Source organism: Setaria italica, chromosome V (assembly GCF_000263155.2).
Source record: "Setaria italica strain Yugu1 chromosome V, Setaria_italica_v2.0, whole genome shotgun sequence".
Taxonomy (NCBI): domain Eukaryota; kingdom Viridiplantae; phylum Streptophyta; class Magnoliopsida; order Poales; family Poaceae; genus Setaria; species Setaria italica.
Window position 1 is genome coordinate 11,886,282 of NC_028454.1, and position 24,810 is coordinate 11,911,091.

Genomic DNA, 24,810 nt, shown 5'->3' on the forward strand with positions numbered 1-24,810 from the left:
GCTATCCTTGGCCTCCTCGGCTGCCGGTCCGCATGCAGTGCGCCGGGCGACGGCGAGCGAGCTCGATCCTGTCGTGGGCGCGTCTGAAAATGTCGTCGTCAGCAGCGCGCCGGCGGGTGACGCACCCTGCGCAGACGGCAGACGACACGACCGATATCGAGCGTGGGGCGTTGACCGGTCCTGGGCCTCCGTTGAACAAGTAAGTAGCCCACGACAACTCCCTCGCGGGCCGCTGCATGCCTCCTCCTTCGGCGGCCTCTGCGGCCCATGCATGCTCGAAACCGAAGGGGCCTCTCTAAGCCGAACAGCGCGAGCGAAACCGACCGAACGGGCCTCTAAGCGGAACAGCGCGAGCGACCAAAGCGACCATGCTCTTGCAGCCCAACAGATTCCCTCTATTCTGTTATCCCACGGGCCTCCACAGTTCCAGTCCATTGCTCCGCTCCGCCGTCTATATGAGGCTCGCGCCCCATCTCCTGCTCCCCCTCCCCATCGCCGCCGCCGCCTCGCGTAAACCCTAGCTCGTCGCCTTCCCCACCAGATCGATGGCTGGGCCATGGCGCCGCCGCCGCCGCCACCACCGTACTCATCCCGCTTTGATTGAGCCTCTTGGTCTTTTTCTTTCGTCGCCTTGTTTCTTTCGTTTGAGCTCTGTGCTTTTGTTTTTCTTTCGCGATCTGAATCTGTGATTGGTTCCGTGAATGATTTCGTGCGGGGGTTGAATTCAAGACGACGTCGCCTTTGAGAGAACCGGATGGCTTCTTGTCCGTGCCGTCTCGGTTCCGTTGCGGGCGTAGAGAAACCAATCGGTTTAGATCCTTTCCTCGTCGTTCCATCCTTCACGCATCTGTCGTGAGATGGCAGATCGGTTCTTGAACAGTTCCCTCCTTTAACCTCAGTGGTCGTCGTCTTCTTTCTTCCGCTTTTGAGTGAGTGAGTCTGCAGAGCTGCGATGTTTCTTTCTGTGCGATTGGGCGTGGCCATCGACAATCCCGGACGGCATCGATCCGTTGCTCGTCTGATTTGCCTTTCCGCTCTGTAGCTGTTCGCGGATTTGCCTTTCCGCCTCTTTCACCTGTTTTGAGGTGGCTGTGTGCGGCTCTCCGCATATTGTTCGATCGCACAACTGTTGCTCTTAACAGCTAGTAGTTTAACGGATCAGGTTTTCATCTCACAAAGTTCATCATTTGCGTTCATGGCCTTCATAATCCCGGATTAACTCGCTTAGCTGTTCTTCTGATTCATGGGAGGCCCAGATCGATGTTTTCTGGGAGTTTCGCTGATAGCGCCTTCTTACTCGTGGAGACGCTTCATTAGTAACTCACCACACAAACAAATTTCAATGTTATCCCCGTTTTTTTTTCATTTTCCAAGTTTTTCTTGTTCTTGCATGGTCTCTGCGTGACATTTTCAGTATAACAAAACGAACAGAAGGACACGCAACTTTGAATAACTCACCGGTCATAGGCGATTAAACAATGTTGAATAATTAACGTAATTTTCAAATGCATTGTTCGGAAACCTGATCCTGCCAAAGGAACTTTAATCGAATGAAACGCATTCACAAGTTGGTTGTAGCTTGGAGATGGTTTTTCAGCCCAGCAAACCTCTGAAACTCCCTGAAACGACTGCCGGTTCAATTCCGTCAACCATGACGATGCAGACGCGGCCGATTTGCTTTCTGCTTTCGAGTTATTGAGTACATTTTGAATCAGCGACACGCATCCGCGGTCGAGGTTGAGCTCGACCGCTCTGCTCTAGTGCTCGACATCCCCGTTCAATGCTCGCCACCAGCCACAGCAAAATCATCATACAGCAATACATCATGTTGAAATCCAGATACACTTGGAATCAGCAGAGTAGAGCGCAATCTGGTCTGCACAAAATAGATCAGCAGAGTAGGGCACAGGTAGTGAAACAAAATTTTACCAATGAAATAAAACCTTCATGACAGGGTGCTGCTGTACTGTTTTCCTTATTATCCTGTATAAAACCATGGTGTGTTGCGATGTGGCTATTTATATGTTGTAAATGGGCAAAAAACTGGAAATGGTGTGAATTAGGGGGTGTTTGGATACGAGGTGCTAAATTTTAGTAGGATCACATCGGATGTTCGAATGCTAATTAGCAGGACTAAACATGAACTAATTACAAAACTAATTGCACAGATGGAGTCTAATTCGCGAGATGAATCTATTAAGGCTAATTAATCCATCATTAGCAAATGGTTACTGTAGCACCATATTGTCAAATCATGGACTAATTATGCTTAATAGATTCGTCTCACGAATTAGACTCCATCTGTGCAATTAGTTTTGTAATTAGACTATGTTTAATACTCCTAATTAATATCCAAATATCTGACGTGACAGGTGCTAAACAAGTTTAGTAAGGGGTTCTAAACATCCCCTTAGATAGAACTTTTTAGCTGGAAATGGGCAAAAAATTGCATTTGCGCATAAAGTTTGTGATTTTCATCTCTCCAAACATAGGCCCTCCGAATAAACCAACTTTAAGATGTTTAGCTGGCTAAAGTTTACCTGAGCACCTGTTTGCATCCCTAGTTAAAATTTAGCTATTAGGTAAGCTTTTTAGCGGGTAAGATCAAACATGTCATAATCGGGGTTTTTCCCCCTATTGTTTGTAATTTTCTATGGATGTAACATATAACCTCACGTTTAGCTGTGTGATTTTTCAAATTCATTGGGAACTTCTCAACGTGTTTCGTGCTGTGGACCATTTTTTAATTCTTCCATTTCTTGAGGATGTTCATATGTTCAAATACACATGACTAATGACTCAAGCATCGAACAAATAACACAAACAACCATCCTTATCCTACTCCCCCGCACCCTTACAACACTACAATACCCAAAGACAAAAGGTGCCTCCATCTTGTAGTATCCTTGCTTAGAGTCGATGGATAATGAATTAATCGAATTACTCTATCAATAGCTGGTGGAAGAATTAGATTCCATAGCTAGAGGAAATAACATTTCTTGTAGGAGACCAGGCAATTTCATCCATTCTGACAAAAACAGTATGAAGTCAGGATTGGAATGAAGATTAGGAGGTCGATTAATTAAATTAATTCATAGACTAAAATACCAAAACATGTACTATCTCGTTTCTATCTTAAGGACATTAGTAGAAAAAAAAGACCATAACTCCATGAGGGGGGCCATGCCCCCCGCCTAGCTCCGCACTTGACCGAAAAGCTAAGTTGTGTGACGTGTTCCTATGGGGAAGTTTATAGAGATAATTGGTTTAGTGTCCCAATCTTACAAAACCAAAATATTAGGTGTAGGTTGTAGTTGGCATATCTTATTTTGATGTCAAGCTATGGCTTGTCTATCAACATTTAACGAAGATGCAGAGCCAAATGCATGCACGGTGAGAAGGTTGAGCTCGAGCCCATTAGCTAGGAGTCATCCTATCAACACACAAATTCTAATATTTAGAAATTCCGTTGTATGAATTATAAGCCTTGCTTTATTTGGTTGGGCAAGCCTTTAACCAACAATATATCTATCTATCAATACATGACTTTTTTGTGATACAAAATTTGATGTCATTAGATCTGTATTAAAAAATACTTATAACTATCACATAAAAGGTACTAGTAAAGTTACTATCAATTAAAATATTTTTGGAATAAAATGGAATACACCTATGAAATGAGCGAGAGCGATCGACAAGGGTTGTTTTTCTAATGAGGGGTTGTTTCAGTGGTCTTCTTACGAAACAACTTTATCGGTGAAGAAAAATAACTGAATTTACTCGATTTTCTAGTTCAGATGTGCTTCCGTTTGCCAAATGACTTGACACTACAATATCTTTGTTTATGAAAATTAGATGAAGCTCCAGCGTTTGTTTTTAGGCGGTGCTCCGGAGAGAGAGAAAGGAATCAGAATGGTGCAATACGCTGGAGCAGTTACTACAAGTGGTGCTAACGAAGCACCTGGAGTCATGGAGTCAGAGAAAGCAACAGGTGCCAAGGAAAATCTGCACGACGGCGTGACTGCTGGCCATGGGAAAGAGGGTGCAATGAGTCCCACATAGGGTGCTAAATAATTCCTCACGTTGGGCGAAGGTTGCTAAGCTAGACTTTGGGTCTTTTTGGTTCATATGGACTAAACTTTAGTCCACTGTTTTTATACACTTTTAGTCCCTAAATATCCAAACAGGTGGACTAAAATTTAGACTAAAGACTTTACTCCTCTAGTCCACAAAACTGGACTAAATTGGACTAAAGGCTGTTGGGGACACTCCTACCCCTCTTTTATTGCCCTTCCTCCTGCTCGGATCCCTCTGCCGGCCTCCTTCCCGCCGCCTCCCGCTTGCCACCCTCCCGTCCGCCCCCCCTCGCCGTTCCGCCTGCCGCCGCCGCCCCCGCCTCCCTCCTCGGTGGCGGGTCCATCACCTTTCGCCGCTGTGTGATGGAAGGGTTGGCAACGGTGCTGCTCCTGTACGCGCTCGTTGTGCTCGCCCTTGAGTCCCCGCTCGTGTTCGCCCTGCTCCTGGGCAGCGGCGCCGCTGGTGCGCAGAAGCTCCACCTCTCCGCCGCGGGCGTCATGGCGCTCCCCGCCAAGGAGCCCTGCCCCGTGACCGTTGTCACCGGCTTGTTGGCGCGCGCGGGGGGACGGGACCGGGATCAGGACCAGCTCTCCCACTTCGCCACCGGGCTCGACCTCCGCCTCCTCGACACCGCTCGCTTCGGCCAGCGACCGGAGCTAGCTGTGGGTCACCTTCTCGTCGTCCCCTGACCTCGAGGAAGAGAAGACGGCGTTGGCTTGTCTCTCTGTTGTTCCCCTCTCCCACGGCCGCAGCATCCCCGGTCGTGGCACGGCGGAGCATGATGGGGAGGCACGGGTGAAGAGGAAACGGATCGGGTGGAGGAACTAGTAGGGGGTAGCAGGCACAAGCAGGGGTAGCAGGGGTAAAAACGATTTTATTCAACTGCATTAATGGACTTTAGTCTATGTCACCGAACAGATTAGGGACTAAAGTTTAGTCCATGAATTAAAGGAATCAAACACCCACTTAGTGACGTTAAGTTGCCCTTAAAACCTTACCATAAGCTACTATAGTAGTATGCAGGTGTGCGGCAGTTCGGGCCCATAGCGAAACCGGCTCCCCCACGGTCCAACGCCCAACGGTCATATTTTCTCTCCACTCCAGGCCCATACAGACCACAGACCGGGCCTCCACACGGGCGAAAGAAACCAAACCCCCCAAACGGTCATCATCCCTTCGCCTCTCTCTCCGCTCCCCGATTCGAATTCATGGCCAAAGGCGGCGAAGGCGGCGCGGCGGCGCCCCCTCGGGACCCGCTGGTCTACCTTCCCCAGTGGCGCCGCCTGTACGACCGCCTGCTCAAGATGCTGCGCGAGGAGCACGCGCTTGCCGAGGAGCTCTCCGTCGAACGCGCGCACCTCATCGCCGAGCTCGAGTTCCAGCGCAACGGCCGCCGCGAGCGCGAGGAGATCTTCAGGACCCGCATCGAGCAGGTACGGGCAACCCGTTCTCGGGGTTCTTCCTCTTTGGGATGGGATTTTGGCCTGGGGGAAGGCCTTTCTCCGCCGCCGCTGACGCTCGCTAGGGTTTTCGTTTTCTCTCCCTCTTTCCAGATCTGGAGGGATGAGGAGCGCAGGAAGAGGGTCGAGAAGGCCGAGAGAGCGGTGCTTATTGGGGGAAAGGATCTGGAGAGTCGCTGCTACCAGAAGCTCGCAGGTAAAGAGAGGCCCCTAACTTTCTTGGCTCTAGCCTCGTCTGTTCGTGTAAGGTTTTCGTTACCTCGAGGTATAGTGGCGCGCGTTACTGGATTCTCAAGGTTACCTTTGCTGCTACCGGTGAAACATGCCTCGTCGCATCCACGGGCACTTTCTAGTGAAACCTGCCCGTTGTGATATTTTTTTTAAAAAAAATCCTGCTTTTTGTTCTGGAATTTTAGAATAGTAATGCAAAACCTGACTTTCTCTTTGGGGGTTCCAGTTCATACTCGCTCTTTATAATTGGGGGTTCCTTTTGTAATAACAAAGTTGATGCCTTTCTCTTCCTGTGTGAGTATGATTGCACTCCCATGATACTGGTATTGAAGTTACATTACCCTTGTTATATCTACTTGTGCTAACTTCATTCTCCAGCTTTCCATGACGATTCGTTGTCACATACCCTTCTTGAGCCTAATTCTGCTGCTATGAGAATGAAAATGCTTAACATTTGTTTTTGCTGTGCAAAGTGTAGCTTGAACTCGTCTTAAGATTCTGTGCGTGTATAACTGCCTTAGCACTATGTTGTTAAAACAGTCTTAGGTAATATTTTTATTAAGTATTACTTGGTGTTTTTCAGAAATTACCCCTGTATTATGCACTACATTAGAAGTTGCAACTTGCATGTGAATTACATCTCAATGCTGTAGATTGAATTCCAGCCGCCGCTGCTTACATTACGCCGTTCATGTTATCTTACTTTTGGATCTGAAAACAGCATAGACTCGACATTAAAACATCCTATTTATCCAGAACCTCAAATGCTGTTTGCTTTGCCAATATGAACGAGCTTTACTATTGCGTCAATCCAATTAAATTTGTGCGGCATTTTCACATCATTTGCAGTTTCTTTTCAAAAGAAACTTTATATTTTATGCTATCGGACAAACTGTGTTTTCTTTGCATCTCAATCAACATTTTGCTGGATATGGATAATTTATTTCCATTTTGTCAAAACCATTCACCCATCTTGAAGGCATCATGCTGTGTTAAATAAATGCGTATATTTTTTTTTGGGAAAGGAGTGCATTCTCTATGTATTTGTGTTACTACTGATGTTGTTCTCTTGTTTTCTCAAATCAGAACTCGCAGATAGCGACACTGAGGATTTGAGAAGTTTTATTTCTACTTTGACTGCCGAAAATTCCGAACTAAAGGTGATTACTTGTTACTGAAACATGAGTTTAGTATGACTGGATAATTGTGGACTTCATAACTTGCAAGTGTGTAGGCTGGCTTTTGCATTTCACAGATCTTTTACCTCTCTGCATGTCTCTCATATATCAGGCAAAAGTGAAGGAGGCTGAAAGTCAGGCACAGCTTAATGAAAACAATGTGGATCACCAGCACAGTGGAAAAGATCTGAGGGTAGAGTTAAGGAAACTAAAGCAAGCTTACAAGACCCTGAGCTCAGAGAAGGACAGGCAAATTTCAGCATTGACTGCAGAAAAGGATTTTGTGTGGAACCAATTTAAAACAATGGAGCAGGAATACATTGTGACCATTAAGAACAAGAACATAGAGGCAAAGCAAGCTAATGAAGCAGCACAGAAGCTTCAGCACAATGTAGATGAACTGCAAGAAGCAGCCCAAGAGAAGGATGATGAAATCGCCAGACTGCAAGCAGAAGTGACTAATGCCAAAGAGAAGATGTTGATTCTTGAGGATGAGCTCCAACAAATGCACTCCTTGGTCAAAGCTAGAGATGCTGAAGCTGGTAAAAATAAAGATGATCAACCTGAGACTAGTCGAAAGTCAAAGAAGGATATTAAGGGGACAAACAGAAAATCTAAGTCTGAAGGCCCTCTTTCAAAGGAAAAATCAAGAACTTCCCAGGTCACACCAGACAGGAGAGATGTGAAGACTTCCAGAACTCGTGCCTCTGAGTCTAGTCAAAAGCGTAAGCGCGGCTCTTCCATATCATGTGTAAGTATTCAGTTTTGGCATTTACATGTACACGCTAGTTATTCATATATTATAGTCAATGGACATTGGTTATTAAGTAAATCTGATCTGTTTTGATGATGTGTGATGACAAATATATTACATTGTTTCTACTGATCTACAATATATCGAAAACACTTTTGGTAGGCTTTATGCTTGAGTTTGTGTTATGCATGGGTTGTATCTTGCTCTAAATATAAAATAGGGAATAAAATGAGGTATTAGGTTTGTGATTTCCAAAAGTGCTAAAATGGACTGGAGTATGCATTTTCTTACCAATTTATCACTCTGTTCTACGATTATAGCCTGCAAATAGTAAATATGTACCTCTTATTGCTCTTAACATGTAATCTCCTAATTCTTGGCAGGCCACATGAGTTGCGTCTTTCTGTAAATATGGACAAAGAATAAGGTTGATAGAACTTTAGATAATTTTGAGTGAGTTGTAAGTGTTGGATACAGTTAGTAAGAACCTAGCAGGATACGTTTACTCATTCTTGATTATCAGCTCTAAACAGTTTACATCACTTGCAAACATATTGTTAGCCTCATACTGCTGGTACAGTTAAGTATTTTCAGAAACAAACATATTCTTTGAGTAAAACATCAAATTTCATATCGTTTCTACTCCTGAATCACAATGTCCTAATTCTTGGTAGGCAGCATAAGTTGCATCCTGCTGTAAATATGGACAAAAAATAAAGTTGATGGAATTTAGGTGAGCATTATGTGAGTCGTAGATGCTCATAAAGGACCATCACACATACACTAAGCGTATTAGTGCCATGGATATGATAGAACGTGTTTGTTATGTTTCTTCACCTGTAGTGGCTAGTTTGGTAATTAATATGACAATGGTACATAATAATGGTGAGCAGATCTTCCACTGTTTTTTACCCACCAATTCCAGTGCCCTACTTATTGGTGCACTGCATGAATCGCACATTGAACCAACTGATGGAAACTATGTTTATAATTCTCTTAGTTTTGATCATTACTGCAGATGATTCATTAACGTACTACTGAGCCTCTTTTTATTAACATAATGACCAAGAGCTCTTATTGCGCTGATACTAGATTCGCTGCTCTATTCTGGTACCAACAATTAAGAAGCTTTTTCGGTGACTTGCTACGCCAAAAACTGAACCGCAAGATTCTGTTTAAAAGATGCGCCATTCTCGTGTTGTAGTATGCAATGTCCTAATTCTTGGTAGTCCGCATGAGTTGCGTCCTGCTGTAAATATGGACAAACAATATATTTGACGGAATTTAGGTGAGCATTTTATGAGTCGTAGATGCTCATAAAGGACCGTCACACATACACTTGGGTACTAGAAGCAGATATAGTAGAACATGTGGGTTGCGTTTCACCACCTGAAGTTTGGTAGAATATCTGCATAGGAAATTAGCAACCGGATCTTCTACTATTATTTCCTACAAATTTCAGTGACCTATTTATTGGAAGCACATGTTGGCAGTAAATATGGACAGAAAACAAATTGATCACAAATGGTTTTTTGGTAGTTTTCTGATTCATAATGTTGAGCATCGAGCTGAAACAGTGTTAGTATTTGAGATCTATCATGGACATGTGATCTCTTACTTGATGTTTGTGTACTCTTAATGAAGAGCTATTTTTGATGTTTGTGTACTCTTAATGAAGAGCTATTTTTCATTTTTCTTAAACTGCTGTATACTCTTGATGAAGTACTTTGGTCTTATGCTTTTGATTCAAGTGTGGCACATATAAGCACTTTCTCACAAATTCCTTTATGAATGTTATTTGTGCTGAGAGCATGTCGTTGCTGCATGCAGGGTTCCCGGCGATGCTCCACAAGGCCGCTGCAAGTTAAAGCTGCTGTGTCACCCATGCTCCTCCCGCCCAGTTTCACGGTTCCAAAGCTGAAGACCCCAACCCCTCCCTAACCTGATTTTTGACGACCTTGTCTGATGTGCTGACTTTTGCAATTGTCGACACACCCGGCTCTGACAGTATTTAGGTGAGGCTAAGCTTATCAGTGCTCGCGGGACTGGCTCCGTCCCTGCTGCGACATTGTATGGACGATAAACTGTGTTGTAACATAGTTCTCGTCTCCTTGTTAGAGTGCTTGGAACATATGTGTTGGTGCGGTGCCAACAGAGGGTTTCCATGTATCATGTATGTTGTTTATGTAAGCTTATCACTTGCTGTCCGTATACCGGCTTTAACCTGAAGCTGCAATGAATGGATGATTGGCATAGCTTAACGTAGTTCCGATTCATCTTGTGGTTGTGCTTGCAATGAATGCATGATTGATTGTGTTATTTGTGCCAATGCTTGATGATATATTGATATGTGTCATAGCCCCTGTTGGTAGGACCTAAGATCAGATTGGTTCTGGTTGGTTTCAGAATGTTTATATTGTTGCATCATATGCTCTCTGTGAATGGACGCTGAATAGTGGCTCTGAGTTCATAGTGGCATGAGTTTATCATAATTCATAATTAGTAAGTCTATTAGATTGACAATTTCGTTTTTTTTGGCTTTTGAACATGGATCGAGGCTCCAACCGCCGTACGCTTACACCCCCGCTGGGGGTCGAGACTCGAGAGAGTTCGTATGTGAGTCGTACTGGAATTCAGCTTTACCATTTTCATTTTCTGTATGAAAGGATGTCGTGTGGAGATATACATGTGTACTGACTACAAATATATGAACAAACAGCCATTCCCCCCTTCCCAAGACCACAACAACCTCTGCTCCCTATCAACAAAACTGCCTTCAGCCTGTAGAATCTTCTTCGCCCACCAGGCGCAGAAAGGCATCAAAACTTTGCGGTTGCGCAACTCAGCCCAAGCAGTCTTCACTTTCATGAGCTGCGGGTGTCAGGCAATGGCCGCTATCCGAGATCTGCCCATGCTAAACATTAAGGGATATCCGCGTCTTGATGGGCTTCAGCTTCACTCCCATACTCTCGGGTGATAGAAGCTCAGGCGATATGCAGAACGGGTTCAGTGTACTCCTGGGGCTAGTTTCCTGCTGCGGAGGTCTGTAAAGACCGTATCCCATCAGGAAGTATTCCATCGGAATGAGCATCGCATGGGGCTGCTCTTCAGTCACTAGTGAACCACAAGCCTGAACCTGCACAATTTGACCACAAAAGGGGCTCATCAGCATCTGCCTTACTCATCTGTGTAGAGATCAACTTGCGATGTCAAAATTGTTTAGCTGTATATCACCTCAACAAGAGCACAGTATCTCCGGTCTAGTTTTGTGGTCATGTGGACCGCGTCGGCATGGAATTGTGAGTTTTCTCCAACAAAAATTAGCGTCCGGCACTGAAGCTTCATCAATGATTCTGTTAAGTCATGCCGCCTGATGCACATGATGGTTGAATTTAGTTCAGTGAGATCCCATTTCTTTGTCTGTTCAGGTCATGACAGCAAAGATATATTCCAGTTACCTGTTAATTGCTTGAAGGAACCGCCAGACATTAGATCCCTGCCTCTCATCAAGTAACTGCACGTAAGGATTAACATGGTTTCAATTTTATGTTCAAATATTACATGTAATGGTCATATCATTTTTTTAACATTACTAGAGGAATAGAGAGAGTTACTAACACTTCTGCAGGCTTGGACAATCTCTGATTCAGGATCTTGCCCATTGCCGCGAACTTCCTGCACAAAGCATCATAAATCAGCCCTGAGTGAATCTGCATAATTACATATATGGATGAAAAGGGGGGAAAGAAAGGTGATGGGGGACCAAAAGTACCATGCTGAAATAACGCTGAAGCAAGCTTTCCTTGACTAACCCACGTGTCCCATAATAATAAAGCAAGTTTAATAATACCTGGTACATAATATTCTGATGTTAACGCTCTAAATACTGCACATAGGAGTGAATAATTGGCAGGACGTAAGGCATCTTAAATAGCTGAAACAAAGGTGTCGGTTATAACCTTATTGTACAACCATTCGCTCCATGAAGGGCCTTTGCACAGAGGTGAAACCAACATGAGGCCAAGAACCCTCTCTCGATACTTTGTCTGTCATAGTTTATACAAGATTCTTAGCACGCACTCAACAGTAAAACAATCCAAAACCTAGTTATCTCATGGTCACACTTACCGCAAAGAGGGTAAGAACATAGGCACCAGCAGTGACACCCAAGCACATTACAGCACCTAAACTGCAAAGGCAAACCGAGATTACAACATCAGGGGGGGCACCTCTAAGCACCAAAGTAGCAAGACACAATTCAGCAAATGCCATGATACAATACCTGAAAAAATCGAGGACATCGGCAACCTGATCTGCAAGGTCATCGACAGATGGCACGGGCACGTCAGATGAAATCGGAGCCGCTCCTAACTGCATTAAAAACACCAATGTAAGAACCCGAGCTAACATGAAAAGAATGGCAAGTGGTTGGTCGCACAAATTGATGAATGCAGCAAGAAAGGCCATCATAACTGACCTCGTGTCCTTGAGGCGTGATGTGGTAGACGCAGAAATTGTGAAGCAAGAGCGACGCAGCCTCTGGACAGAAGAACAATCCTTGGAAGCAAGACATGTCTACCAAACAGGAACGATTTCCCAAACGTGAGCTGCTTATCCATGGCAAAGCTTTGGATATCTTTACCGAGAAATCTGATAAAGGCAATGAAGGCACTCACGATTTAAAGCCACATCCGGATAAGTCACGAGCGCGGGCTTGTCTTCGTCTCCGTACACAGAAACCGAAAGAGGGCCATGTCTCGTTCTCACTCGATGTTCCTGAGGAGAGCACAAGTCACAGGCAGATATTCAGTACCATCAGGATTCAGAATCCACACAGAGAAATAATATATTCAGACATATTTCGAATTGCTATATTAGTACGTTCCATTCCCCAATTGATCGAACAACTTTTCCCTTGCTACAGATAGTTCCCAAATTCCAAGCATTGCCGCATAGCCAGGGCAGGAGTTGGCTGCATTAACAATAAACAATTCAAGTCCCCTGCCACCTAATTCCTTGTTGAACCTGCCCGGCTCTCGAGCAGCATTGTGTTGGGCGTTCTGGTTCTCTCAATTACAGCCACATCATTGTTCAGATTGCAAGCTCGCGCATAAGAAACATTTCACGCATACAGACAGGCACAGCCCCAATTTACAAGTATTGCAGCTAATGGAGGACAGGGGAAAACATGGAGCATAAATTTCTAAGAGCAAACACCGCTACCAAACCACCCGGAAGGCCGGAGGAGCTACTAACAGAGCAGGCGCAAACACAAACCCCACGGCGACGAATCAAACCCTCCACACAGGCACACACGAATGCACCAGCCCAAACGAGGGGAACCAACCAAGAGAAGAGAAGCGGAAGGAACACGGACCTTGCCGCCGAAGAAGATCCGCTCGACGTCGATCGACACCGAGCCGCTGGAGTCCCCCATGGCGGACAGACGCCTCCCTTAACCCTCCTCTCCAGAAGCTCCTCCTCCTCCTCCTCCTCCTGTTGTGCCACCAACCTCCACCGCTTCCCAGCCTCCCTCTCCCTCCCACCTCCTGTCTCTCTCTCCTCCGCTGGCTTGGCTTGGCTTGGCTGGCTTCCCCCTAAATCCTTCCCGTATATTGCGTGTGTGTATATATACGCGGAGGCGGCCGCCCAGAATAAGCTCCGGCGCCCATCCACCGACGGCGCGGGTCGGCTCACCGCGGGCGGTGACCAAACGGCGCCAGAGACGAAAAATAAAACTGGAGCGGCTGGGGATCCACACGTTTGTTTCACCCTCGTTTTGGCGAGCCCACCTGTCATTGGGAAACACGCGTTGCGCGTTTGACTAGCATGTGGGGCCCTGGCGTTTCGCTGTGTTCGGCGGGGGTCATGGGTGACAGCTAGGACGGGCGGCTCGGTCGCTTGCTAGGGGCACCCCGCGTTGTCCTCGTGAAACGTATTACTCCGGTGATAGATAGCCCCTGGAGAGGGTGGTCAGTTTTGTGTTACCGGGGAGCGGTTTAAGCTTTTGAAAAATGTGTTCTAGCGAGTGAAATTTCGTAAATAGGAAGTGATATTTCTGAATGTGTTCTAATATTGGTGCTGCCATTGGTCTGAGAAATGTGGGATCATGCTCGTACCCCTTTTCATTCGTGGTCAATATTAATCCATCTTAAAAGGAATGGGTGTAATAAAAATAATACATTTAACTTCTAAACATTAAATCTACTTTAAAAAGTTACACCTGGAACTTGAACAACATTTGAAAAATAAAAAAACTATTCGTTTATTATGGTGTTGGACATTATTACAACCCAAATAACATATTTGCATTGACATATTTGGTAATCATATGAAACCGTACATAATGCATTGAAAATAATCCATTTTATACAAGAAAGGCATTGGACAACCGGGTGCGCCTAGTGTGGACGGCTAGGACGACTTCCTGGATGCCAGCTCAGACCGGTGGCACGACCGCCGTTCGGTCCAGCTGGCGCGGGCCCCAAGTTTCCACCCCGTGGAGTCGTGGGCGCCCGACGCGCGTCATGGGCTGGGCTCCTCCTGATTGGGCGTCGCGCGGGTCCCGGCGTCAGCCGGGGGAGTAATGAGCCCCATGCGCGGTCTCGTGACTCGTGACAGAGTTAATTCGTGGTCGCCAAGATGAACTGGTCGTGGATCCAAAGCTTCACTTTAACTGCGACGTGCTAGTGCAGAGTATTTCTTATTTCCTTTTGCTAGATATCGGTGTATTTTTTTTCTTCCAGATATTCCTAGCAGTATTTTTCATCGAGAGTAGCCAGAGAACTATACCATTCATATTGTGGAATTAAAGTAAATAAGATCTGATTATTGCAGCTAGCGTTGACTTTGCCTTTTCTTTTTTGGAGGAAACAACAATAACTGAAGTGGAGGTGAATGGTGGCCCTGGTCGGTCGGGTTGACTCTCTAGGTTAGCTTGCCAACCCAAGCAACGTCTCGCCTACTCGTTGCTGCTGCTGCTGCTGCTTGTGCTTGATGACCAATGTGATCACACAAGCTGCACAGCAACGGTAAAGCTAGATTCTTGTGGCTGTGTTTGCAAGATTCTTTGCAGCGATGGTGAACGGTGGGCCCTGGAGCCCGCTGCTCGGATGCTCAATGCGAACCATGCATTGCGTTTTGAGTTTTTGACGCGCTTTCTCCATTGACACGTCGTACGTAGGAGTGAGAGAAGAGAGATCTCGATCACCCTGGCGTACCCCTGCACATAATCGGGTGTGAACTGAACCCTACTTGATCAGTGGACGTGTGATGTAAGGCCATAAATGCGGCGCACGTGAAGCAAACCCCCACATGCTCGGTTGCTATTGCAGGCTTGCAGTCGTCAGGCACGCTTCCGGCTGACTGACCGGCCGGTTCTGGACGTACAAGCAACTCCGGATCCTTTGGAATATGCTGTAGCATATATACAAATACGTGCTCCCGGCCGGATCCATCGTCAAAATAGAATGAAACCAAGAGACGCCATGAGGTTGGGACGCATGACCGACGACTTGACAGAGAATGGAAGCAAACCGAAGGTCCCGCGTCTCCGTCCGCGTTCGTCGGCAGGTCCTAATGCCGGAATTGACCACTACTGTCCTGTTTGGTGTTAGCTAGCTTAATTAATCTGCAGCTGATGCTGATCGTGAGAGGAGCGTGCAAGTGCACTACTTGCTCGCTCTCTGACGACAGATTACATATAGTTTCTGCGCTATAGCTTTGGAACACATGAACCAGGCGTAGTACGTACGTGTCCAGCAGCTAGACCTCCTCCTAGAAATGGGCGAATGACCTGCCCGGAGCAGAAGCCGGCCAGCTTGGCGTCATTAATCAGGGTCAGACCTAAATCTTTTTGTTTACCTCGACCAACAACAAAGGAGTATACAAGTACCAAGTCACTAATAATGCGCCTCAAATGCAAGTACGACTACTGAACTGGCACCCTCGTCAGAAGCGTCTGATGATGCTTAGTAGTTTAATTACGTTGCTGTGTTTGTAAAGCTGAAGATCGAGTCAACAGCCGACGCACGCCGATGCAGGGTCTTCTTTTTCCTTCAGCCTGCAACGCAGGACCTCTCGTGCGCCAGGAATGGAGGCCGAGCACGAGCACGACGCCACTCGCCACGGCACATGCGCGCGGGAAGCAGCTCTCGGCTCGATCGGTTCAGCGGGCGATCTGTATTTTGTCGGCACATTCACTTGACAAGTGTTGACACGCTCACATCAAGTCGAGCGAGCAGTCGACTGAACACCCATGAACCGGACCATCTAAATAAAATCAATCACTACCGGAAACAGGAAGTTTGGCGAGTGCCCCAGTCACTCGGTGAAGGCCAAAAACACTTGGCAAAGAGTTTGCCGAGTGTAACACTCGGCGAACTGGACTCGGCGAACTTTCCCTCGGCAAACAGTGGGTTTGCCGAGTGTCAAACGTCGAGCACTCGGCAAATGCTTTGCTGAGTGTCAAAAAACACTCGGCAAACATTTTTAGAAAAAATAAAAAAACAAAAACACCAGCCACCGGCCACGGCCACCCCGCCACCACCGGCCGCCACGCTGGCCACCACGCCACCTCGCCCGCTGCCACCCGCCACGCCGCCACATCCGCCCGGGAGGGGAGGGGCCACCACTGGAGAGAAGGGGAGGGGGTATCGACGGGGGAAGGAGGGGCGGCCGCGCCACCGTCGGATCCGGCCGGGAGAGGCCGCGCCGCAGCCGGATCCGGTCGGGAGGGGCAGACCACGCCGTCGCCGGGGAGGGAGGAGGGGAGAGGAGGGGGAGGGGCGCCGGCAGGAGAGGAAGAGGGAGGGAGGGAAGGGGTGGCGGCGGCGGGGAGAGGGAGGTGGGGGGCCGGTGTTGCGCGGAGGAAGAGGAGGGGGGCGTCGGGCGCTGCTGGGGGCATCGGGCGGGTGGGTGGTGTTGCACGAAGGAAGGAGGTGGTGCTGGGGTTGGGGGGCCGGGAACGGGGTGAAATAGATATTTTTAGCGTTTGCCGAGTGTCCGATGTGGGACACTCGGCAAAGAAAAAGAATTTTTTTTACCGAGTGTGAAAAAGAAAACACTCGGCAAACTCTTTGTATGCCGAGTGCGAAAAAAAAACACTCGGCAAACATTTTATAATTACCTTTAATATATTATTAAAAATATCCAACAGTTCCAAAAAATTAGCAAAATGACACATGAAACAATATATTTTCTCTAATGCATATAAAAAAAGTTTTGGGGTCAAATCAAAACTCGACCGTCACTTTGACTCTAAATCTAATCGAATTCTTCTCGATGCTACTATTCTTCATCGGAGATGCTTCGGTTTGTAAACATCGTACATGATGAAATGTGTAAAACCTTCTCAATTTTTTTACCACAACCTCCACATATGATATCATCACATCATGACAAATCTCATGATTTTCAGACTTCGCTCGCTTTTTTTACAATTTAAAAATCATTCAGCCACACGTTTGTGGTTGTGTTTTCTGAACAAAATGTTCAAAATTTCTTTTCATTTCATGGGTAACGCCTCAAACTGGGCTAAATAACATGAATATTATTTTTCTACTCATTTATTCTATAATTTGAATCACTTGCGGTTCAAATTTGACTTATACCAAAAATTTTCTTGAAATGCAATTAATTAATTAAATATAACAAACAAATCCAAAAATGTACAAAATTTTAACATGGAGTACTACATGTTGTATACGGGGAGTAGAAAAAATTTTAAGGTGAGAAGAGAAAAAAACTAATTTATTTGCTGAGTGTTAAAAAAACACTCGGCAAACCCCCTCTTTGCCGAGTGTTTTTTTTGACACTCGGCAAAGCCCGCCGAGTGTTTTTTGCTCGGCACTCGACAAAGAGCTTGTTTGCCGAGTGTCCGAAAAAAATACTCGGCAAAGAAAAAATACTGGGCAAATTTGCGGTTTCCGTAGTGAATGTTACGTGGACAGTTACTGCCTGGATCTTTTTTCACTTGCAGACACAAAAGGAGACGTACGACTGGCTGGCTGTTCATGAAGAACGACCAACGAACGAACGCTGGCACAAGAATCATATGCATCACGAGGCCAAGCTAATTTACTAGTAACGATATTGTTTTTTTTTTGAGATCCTAGTAACGATGTTGTTAGGTAGTAGGAGTAGTACTTGTGATCTCATGGCCCCAGTCTAAGCGAGGACTTCTAGTTTCGTTCCGTTGTTTTTGCCTCCGATCGATCGATCGTTTGTGCTGTCGCATCACGCGCGGCTAATGATAACTGTATCCGCCCATTTTTAAAACTGGTCAATTATATTCGTGCATACACGTCCAGACAATTCAGGACTCAAACAAGGCCACCACCATGGTTTCGTCATCAGTTCGAGCAACCTTTCTTTCTTTTCTCTGATCGCAACAAATTAAAATGCTAAGCCAACTCATTAAAATACTAGCCAACTTCCTGCTTACGTAGGAGTAATAACAGACCTATTACAGCACGTGACAGAACCCAAACTGTCGGTGGCGGCAGCTCATCGTCCTTCACCAGCAGCACTACGTACGCATGACGCTGAACCCCGAGTGCGCGGGTGGTTGGTTGGTAGCTTAGCTTAAGGTTAGCTAGGGGAAGAACAAGTACGCGTCGCTTCATGGCAGCACCAGGCCAAGGCATGGCCCGTCGCATGGGCTGATGGCCCCCTGGCGGATCGGCGGATGCGCATCAACATCAATCATGCATCCATCGATCCACCACCATGCATGCTCATGCTGCAGCCTGCTGCCTGCAGGTGAAGGGAAGGGAGGCGGTGAATCGCTGTGCCTGCAGGAGGAGCATCAGCAGATTGCTTGTCCATTCTTCGCCACCAGTCCAGCAGTAATGCCTAGTACAGTGCTAGCTCCGTACCAATAATAATGCGTGCGTACGTGTGATGACGAGGCACGAACTGAACAGTACGGTGGCTGTGCGCCGTGGCGCTCGCGCCACCTACTCCGGCGTCCTCTCGGGGCACGGCACGTCCCTTCTCTGACGGGGGCAGGAGGCATTTACTCAGAGATTCAGCTTGCTTGTCCATGGCCGTTAACACTTGTATGATTCTGATTTTATATATCGAAATAAAGAAATGAAGTCCATCCCTGCTACTCGATCGTTCAGAGACTTCATTTTACAGGCGACCGACGACGATGCAGTTCTGAACTTCTGAGCATCTCGACTATGTATACCAAGACCGTGGCTAAACATGGATAGGAGTCCTTCGATTCAGACCACTAAACCTCACGATCAGGTCAAGACAAAGTCATTTTATCTTTAATTCAGAGCTTCGTTTACCCATGTTGTCATAGGAAATTAAGATCAAGGTAATAAATAGCGAATAGCGGGTTGGTAGCGGATTGATGTCGAGATAGCGGATTACGGATAGCGGGCGATATTGCGGACGATAAGGTCCAATAGCGGCACCTAATAATCTCACATAATTTTAATTATATATATATATATCATGAATAATAAGTACAAACAACTGATGTCTCACATGCTTAAATTAAGAGTGTAAGACGGCGAAGGTCCATGAGGATCAGGAGGAGCTCGAGTATGTGAATCGGCGGCACCGGCGAAGGGTGGCGGCGGCGTGTTGTGGATGGCGAGGCCGAATGGCCGATAGGGGTGCAATGGTGAAGTCTGTATGGGTGGGCTGAGCTATTAGATTTTTTTTAATTCCACGATATTGCAGCCTACTACCACCGCAATTGCGGCCCGCTGTAGCGCAATTAAGATCGCAAAGTTCTAAACCGCAATAACCCGACCGCTACCTAGTACCGATAGCGGCAATAGGCCGCTACCGCTATTGCGGTCGCTACCGCCGCTATTTAGTACCTTGATTAAGTTGCGATGGATGGAACACCGCATGATTGAACCGATCGATATATACACGGTTCTTCTCTGGCATGGGATGCTATGATGTATACCTGGCACGGAAGAGATACAGATTGATTAACCTGCCGGGCGTTGCAACACACCAGCATCCACGTCGCATTCTCGCTGCCTTATTTGCATCATTGCATGATTGCACGGCACATGGGGAAGGCGATCCTGAGATTTCACAGGGATCCCCGGACATGATTACTTCCGGCTTAAATAATCTATAAGCTAATGGATCTTCTATACTAATAATGTAAGGGTCGACGCTAATAATCTAAGGAATACAAGTAAGTTTTAATCCAGTTGGGGCCGATAAAAACAAACGATCAAAATTATCTGTGAATGAGAACTGGAAGGACGGCGATCAAGTACTCGAGCAGTTCCCCCTCAAAAAAAAAAGAGTACTCGAGCAGTTGCATGTGCATGTCGTTTAGCCAGCATCCCCGAAAGCGGTCGGCGCCTTCGATTCAGTACTGGGCCTCGCGGCATTACTGTTGATTCTTCCATCGTCAGAAACAAAACAGCACGTTAACTCAAACCCTACCGGCCGGTCCATGCATCAAGTCGATGGATCGGTGACGCATCGAGGTCAGTCAGGACACCTCGTTTTCAATTTCAGATGACTGCGTGTATGGTGTGCTTGTTGCCATGCGGATGCAAGTCAATTTTCATATGCGCGCACATTAAAGTTGATGGGTGCAGCTACATGGCTCTACAGCTCGTGGTAGGGCTCGATTATTGTTTCTTCCTGTCCGGCCGGACGGCGAGAGCTGATGAGATCGATGGATGGATCCACGCACCGACAGCAGCAGCTTCATCCATGCAGTACGTACGTGTATGTTCGAGCATGCTCCGACGATCAGTGCATGTATGTCGATGCCAACACACGCGTAGTAGCCCCATGCACACTACTGCCATGCTGGTAGTCTGGCCCCATGCGGCGTACTAGCTCATACACGCACCTGACACCTCTCGTGGCACTGTAGCAGTGGCGACGACAGTCCAACACGTAGGTTGTAAGGTAAGGTAGGTGCTGCGTACGACGCGCTGTTTCCATATGTCCTGATGACAGGCACTGCTCGATCGATACGATACGATGCTTCTTTTAACGCTGACCACTGAACAGGCGCAGTAAGTAGCATCATGCGGGAATGGACAGGGACATGGCACCGGCTGATTATTTAGGTTGGTTGGTTGGTTATTTAGCATGTGTCATGTGTGTCTTTCGTTGTCTCTCGTACGTCCTTATATAAAAAATAGGTCACTAAACGACTCGTGCGTTGTTTCGTCGGCCGGCCACACTCAATTTACAGGCTGCTGGCTGGCACTGGGAAGAGATGGGATGGGAGTTGGGATGAAAACGATAACGTGTGGGTTTGATATCAGATTTTTATGTGAAATTGAAAATAAAATTGGGAAAGCCGGTCGGGAAAACGATAACGGGTAATTTGAGATATCGAAAACGAAGTAATTCGAATGGGAACACATCGATAACGGACGAGAAACCAATATTTCGGAACATCGATCCATGTAACCACTCGAAACGCTTAGCTCAACATAAACGATACAAATACATGAAGTATGGTACCATGCAATGAGGTATATCCAACCATAACCAAACAGATATAAATGACACAATAATTCATACATGACACTCATAAATCATATGACAGTTTAGATTCAACTGTTCAAGTTCCCAAATCGACATGATGACATAAAACCAAGGTCCATACAGTCATACAGACAGACACTAAATGACCGGCTGACAGCAACAGCCTACATGTCCTGCAATTCAAACTCCAAATCCCTTGAATTGGGCTCCTCCACCCCTTCATCACTATCAGCAACTTCATCCTCCTAGTCAACGCGATACACAATGAGGCAAAATAATTAACCACCAGTGAAGTTGTAATGCCAAAATCTTTTACAAAAAATAATATGAACTCATGTTACAATAATAGAACCATGCAGGTTGATTGACTACATGAACTTGCAAATACACACCTCACGCACCAGTTTTGTAGCGATGGCATCAAGAACTTCCAGGTCACCTACAATAGAACCAACTCTCCTATCTGAAATTAAAGGACAACAAGACATATATTAGCACAGCCAAGACATGATCAATTTTGTTACAAAAAATTAAGGATAGCAAGATAAATGTACCCTTTCTTGAAGCAGCGACCCAATCCTTGGTGCATATCAAAGCTTCAACCATTTCTGGATCAAGACAGCTGCGGAACGGATCAATTACACGACCACTAGCACTAAATGAAGATTCAGAAGCAACAATAGAGACTTGAACTACTAGCAAGTCACGTGGAATTCGGGAAAGGACAGGATACTCATCTTTCTGGTTCTTCCACCAAGACAAAATATCAAACTTTCCACTAAGCCTCAAAGGTGGATCAACCATGTACTTATCCTGATCAATTAAGTTATCAAGATCAGATACACTTGCTTCATACAAAATTTTTTCTAGTTCATCATCTTCATGGTCCACTAGCAAATCTGATATATCACTACGTTTTGTAGGATGATCTACTCCACTCTTAGTTTTTGAAGAAGATGGTGTAGAAGTAACATAGAATTGATACAAGTTCTTAAGGACATCATCAAATTCATCAAGATGGACTTGATATCCAAAACTATAAAACTTCTTCAAGTAGAATTCTACAAGCCTCGTTTTGTACCTAGGATCTAGGAAGCATGCAACATCAAGGGTAGTAGAGGACTTCTTCCAATAGTTTTCAAACTTCTTACTCATAGAAGATGCCATTTCACTAATAGTCAGATCTGGACTAGTGCACCAATCATCTAGCAAAACTTTAATCTCACAAAATCTTCTATAGAATAAATTTGCAATTGGATATAAAGTACCAGAGAACAATTCTGTGAGGTCATAGAATTTCTTAAGGTATTGAAAAAGTTTGTATGCCTTGGCCCATTCACTAGGAGATGGAGAGACCTTTTCATACCTCCGACGATCTGATGACTTAAGCCTTATGAATGCTGCCTTGTAGTATAAGGCATCACGCAACATCAAATAGGTTGAATTCCATCTTGTTGCAATATCAAGAGAGAGGCCCTTAGTTGTATCCAACCCACACTCAGTTGCTCTCTTCATGAGTTCCTCCCACTGCAAGGGGGATCCTTTAATAGCTAGAACAAGTGCTCTAATGTTGTCAATTGTATGTGCAATTATACTCAAACCATCCCTAGCAACCAAATTCAAAATATGACAAGCACATCTCACATAAAAGAACAAACCATAACATACCAATGATGCATTACCATCCATCTTGAGATCAACAATGATATCTTTGACTGCTACTTCATTTGCTGCTACATTGTCCAAAGTCAAGGCAAACAATCTCTTCTCAATGTACCATTTAACCATGACCTTAGTAAAAACCTCAAACAACCTAGTTCCAGTATGTCGCCCTTCAACATGGAAAAATTTGACAATCTTTTTGTGAATGCACCACTCATCATCTATCCAATGCACTGTGACACACATGTATCCCTTGTTTTGGTTAGAAGTCCACATATCCATGGTGGCACTAAAATGACACCGGACAGTTTTGAAATATCCATACAACTTCTCCTTTTCTTTCAAGTACATGTTCATAATTTCTTTCTTGATTGTAACACGTGACTTTATAGGAAAGCTAGGATGCAGAGATTTGATGAAATCAACAAAATATTCATGCTCAACTATGTTGAAAGGGTATTTATGCATCACAATTGCCAAGTAAAACTTCTTCAAACTAGCTTCTTCATCATACCTGTATGGTTCAATAAAAAAAGGGAGATCCTTTCCATCATCCTTTTCTGTTTTGAGCTACTGTTGCCCCTTCACAATACTATGTGCAGACTTCAAGTGGGTTCAAAATCCAGTTATCCCATAGTTGCTCTCAGCTCTATACTTGCGCCTACTATCGGTGTTTTATACCTAGCAACCTACCGAGGGGTATCCTGAGGTAGTAGATTCGTTGGTGGGGAATCCTCAGACCTGGAACTCAAAGGTAAAAGTGAGGATACAAGACACAAATTGAAGCGTCCCCACATAAGTAGAGACTAAATGTGATCCAATTATCAGTCCCAGGAGGCTGATAACACATTTATTCAACAGATAGTTCAGAAACCGTACATCTCCCGAAGGAGCGGGCGGGCAAGCCACACCCAAAGTAAAACTAAAGCGATAACAATACAAATCCAAGTTGCAGTCCAGTCGGACTCCGGGCTGCAATTAAACTATGCGTCAGCGGAAGCATCCTACAAAAGGGCCAACACCACAGGCAGCGTTGGGTTCAGACGCAACCTCCTACTCGAGATCCTCGGCGACGTAGTCCGGGTCCTCCTCTGAAGCAACAAAACAGGGGTGAGTACGAAAGTACTCAACAAGTCCAACCCCATCCACAGAGGGGGAAATACAACAAATATATGCACAGGATATGACAAGGATAAGGTTAGGGTTTAATTGCAGTAAAGCGAGATTTTTGACACATGCAAGGGTTTGTTTTCAAAATAGTTTTTGGTAAAACTTTTCCTTTAGTAACTGAAACATTGAGTGGGGTTATCCTTCACAAAGGATCCAAATTTTATTGCTATCGGACTCCCCGTCCGCCATAGCTCATGGCACAACTGCCGGACACTTCCAAAATCCAACACACACCATAAAAACCAACCAACTCCAAATGCTAGTTATGTGACCAAGTCGTAACTCGTCCAATGCTGTGGACACGGCTACCTGGATAGGTTTTAACTCTGTAGAGGTCGTACACTTTTCCCACAAGTAGGGTACCGCAGCACAATCACCTTAGTGCCGGTGCGGATCCTAGCAAAGCCATTACCCACCTTAGCTAAGACTGACTAGTCCACACGGAAGCACCCAAGGGGTTAACGACTCGTCCACGAGGTCGGAATCGGGAACTAAGTCACCAAGAGCTTACTCCTTTTCCATGGGCTTCCGTTGCTCACCAGCACACCTGAAGACTAACAGTTCAGCTAGCGAGATTTATGCTAAGCCATTGCCCATACAACAGTTGAATGGTTGCACGATGGTTGAATTAGGCAAGATGACACATCAACTCGGTCCTTAACCATGACAAGATGGATAACCCCCAACCTTGCTCAACCACTAAGGTACGAGCCCAACATTCTGACATTTCACACAAGAAACACCCATCCATCTCATCTACACCTTTCTTTCCTTTACA

At 45.7% G+C, this 24,810-nt stretch overlaps 2 protein-coding genes across 2 annotated transcripts; one reads left to right on the forward strand and one right to left on the reverse strand.

The window, feature by feature from the left end:
• Positions 1–5,221: 5,221 nt before the first annotated feature.
• Positions 5,222–9,979, forward strand: LOC101758542 (MAR-binding filament-like protein 1-1). Its single transcript, XM_004968447.4, has 5 exons — positions 5,222–5,510; positions 5,631–5,733; positions 6,855–6,928; positions 7,059–7,697; positions 9,531–9,979. The coding sequence occupies exons 1-5, from the start codon at positions 5,286–5,288 to the stop codon at positions 9,639–9,641; spliced, it is 1,152 nt and encodes a 383-aa protein (XP_004968504.1). The 5' UTR covers positions 5,222–5,285; the 3' UTR covers positions 9,642–9,979.
• A 338-nt stretch (positions 9,980–10,317) lies between these two features.
• On the reverse strand, positions 10,318–13,334 carry LOC101758948 (pollen-specific protein SF21). The gene is made up of 11 exons (XM_004968449.2): positions 13,078–13,334; positions 12,377–12,476; positions 12,178–12,275; positions 11,983–12,071; positions 11,829–11,889; positions 11,660–11,746; positions 11,473–11,550; positions 11,319–11,375; positions 11,159–11,214; positions 10,935–11,070; positions 10,318–10,836 (listed from the first exon to the last, which is right to left on the reverse strand). Exons 1-11 carry the CDS (start codon positions 13,135–13,137, stop codon positions 10,615–10,617), a joined length of 1,044 nt encoding a protein of 347 aa, XP_004968506.1. The 5' UTR covers positions 13,138–13,334; the 3' UTR covers positions 10,318–10,614.
• Positions 13,335–24,810: the final 11,476 nt, after the last annotated feature.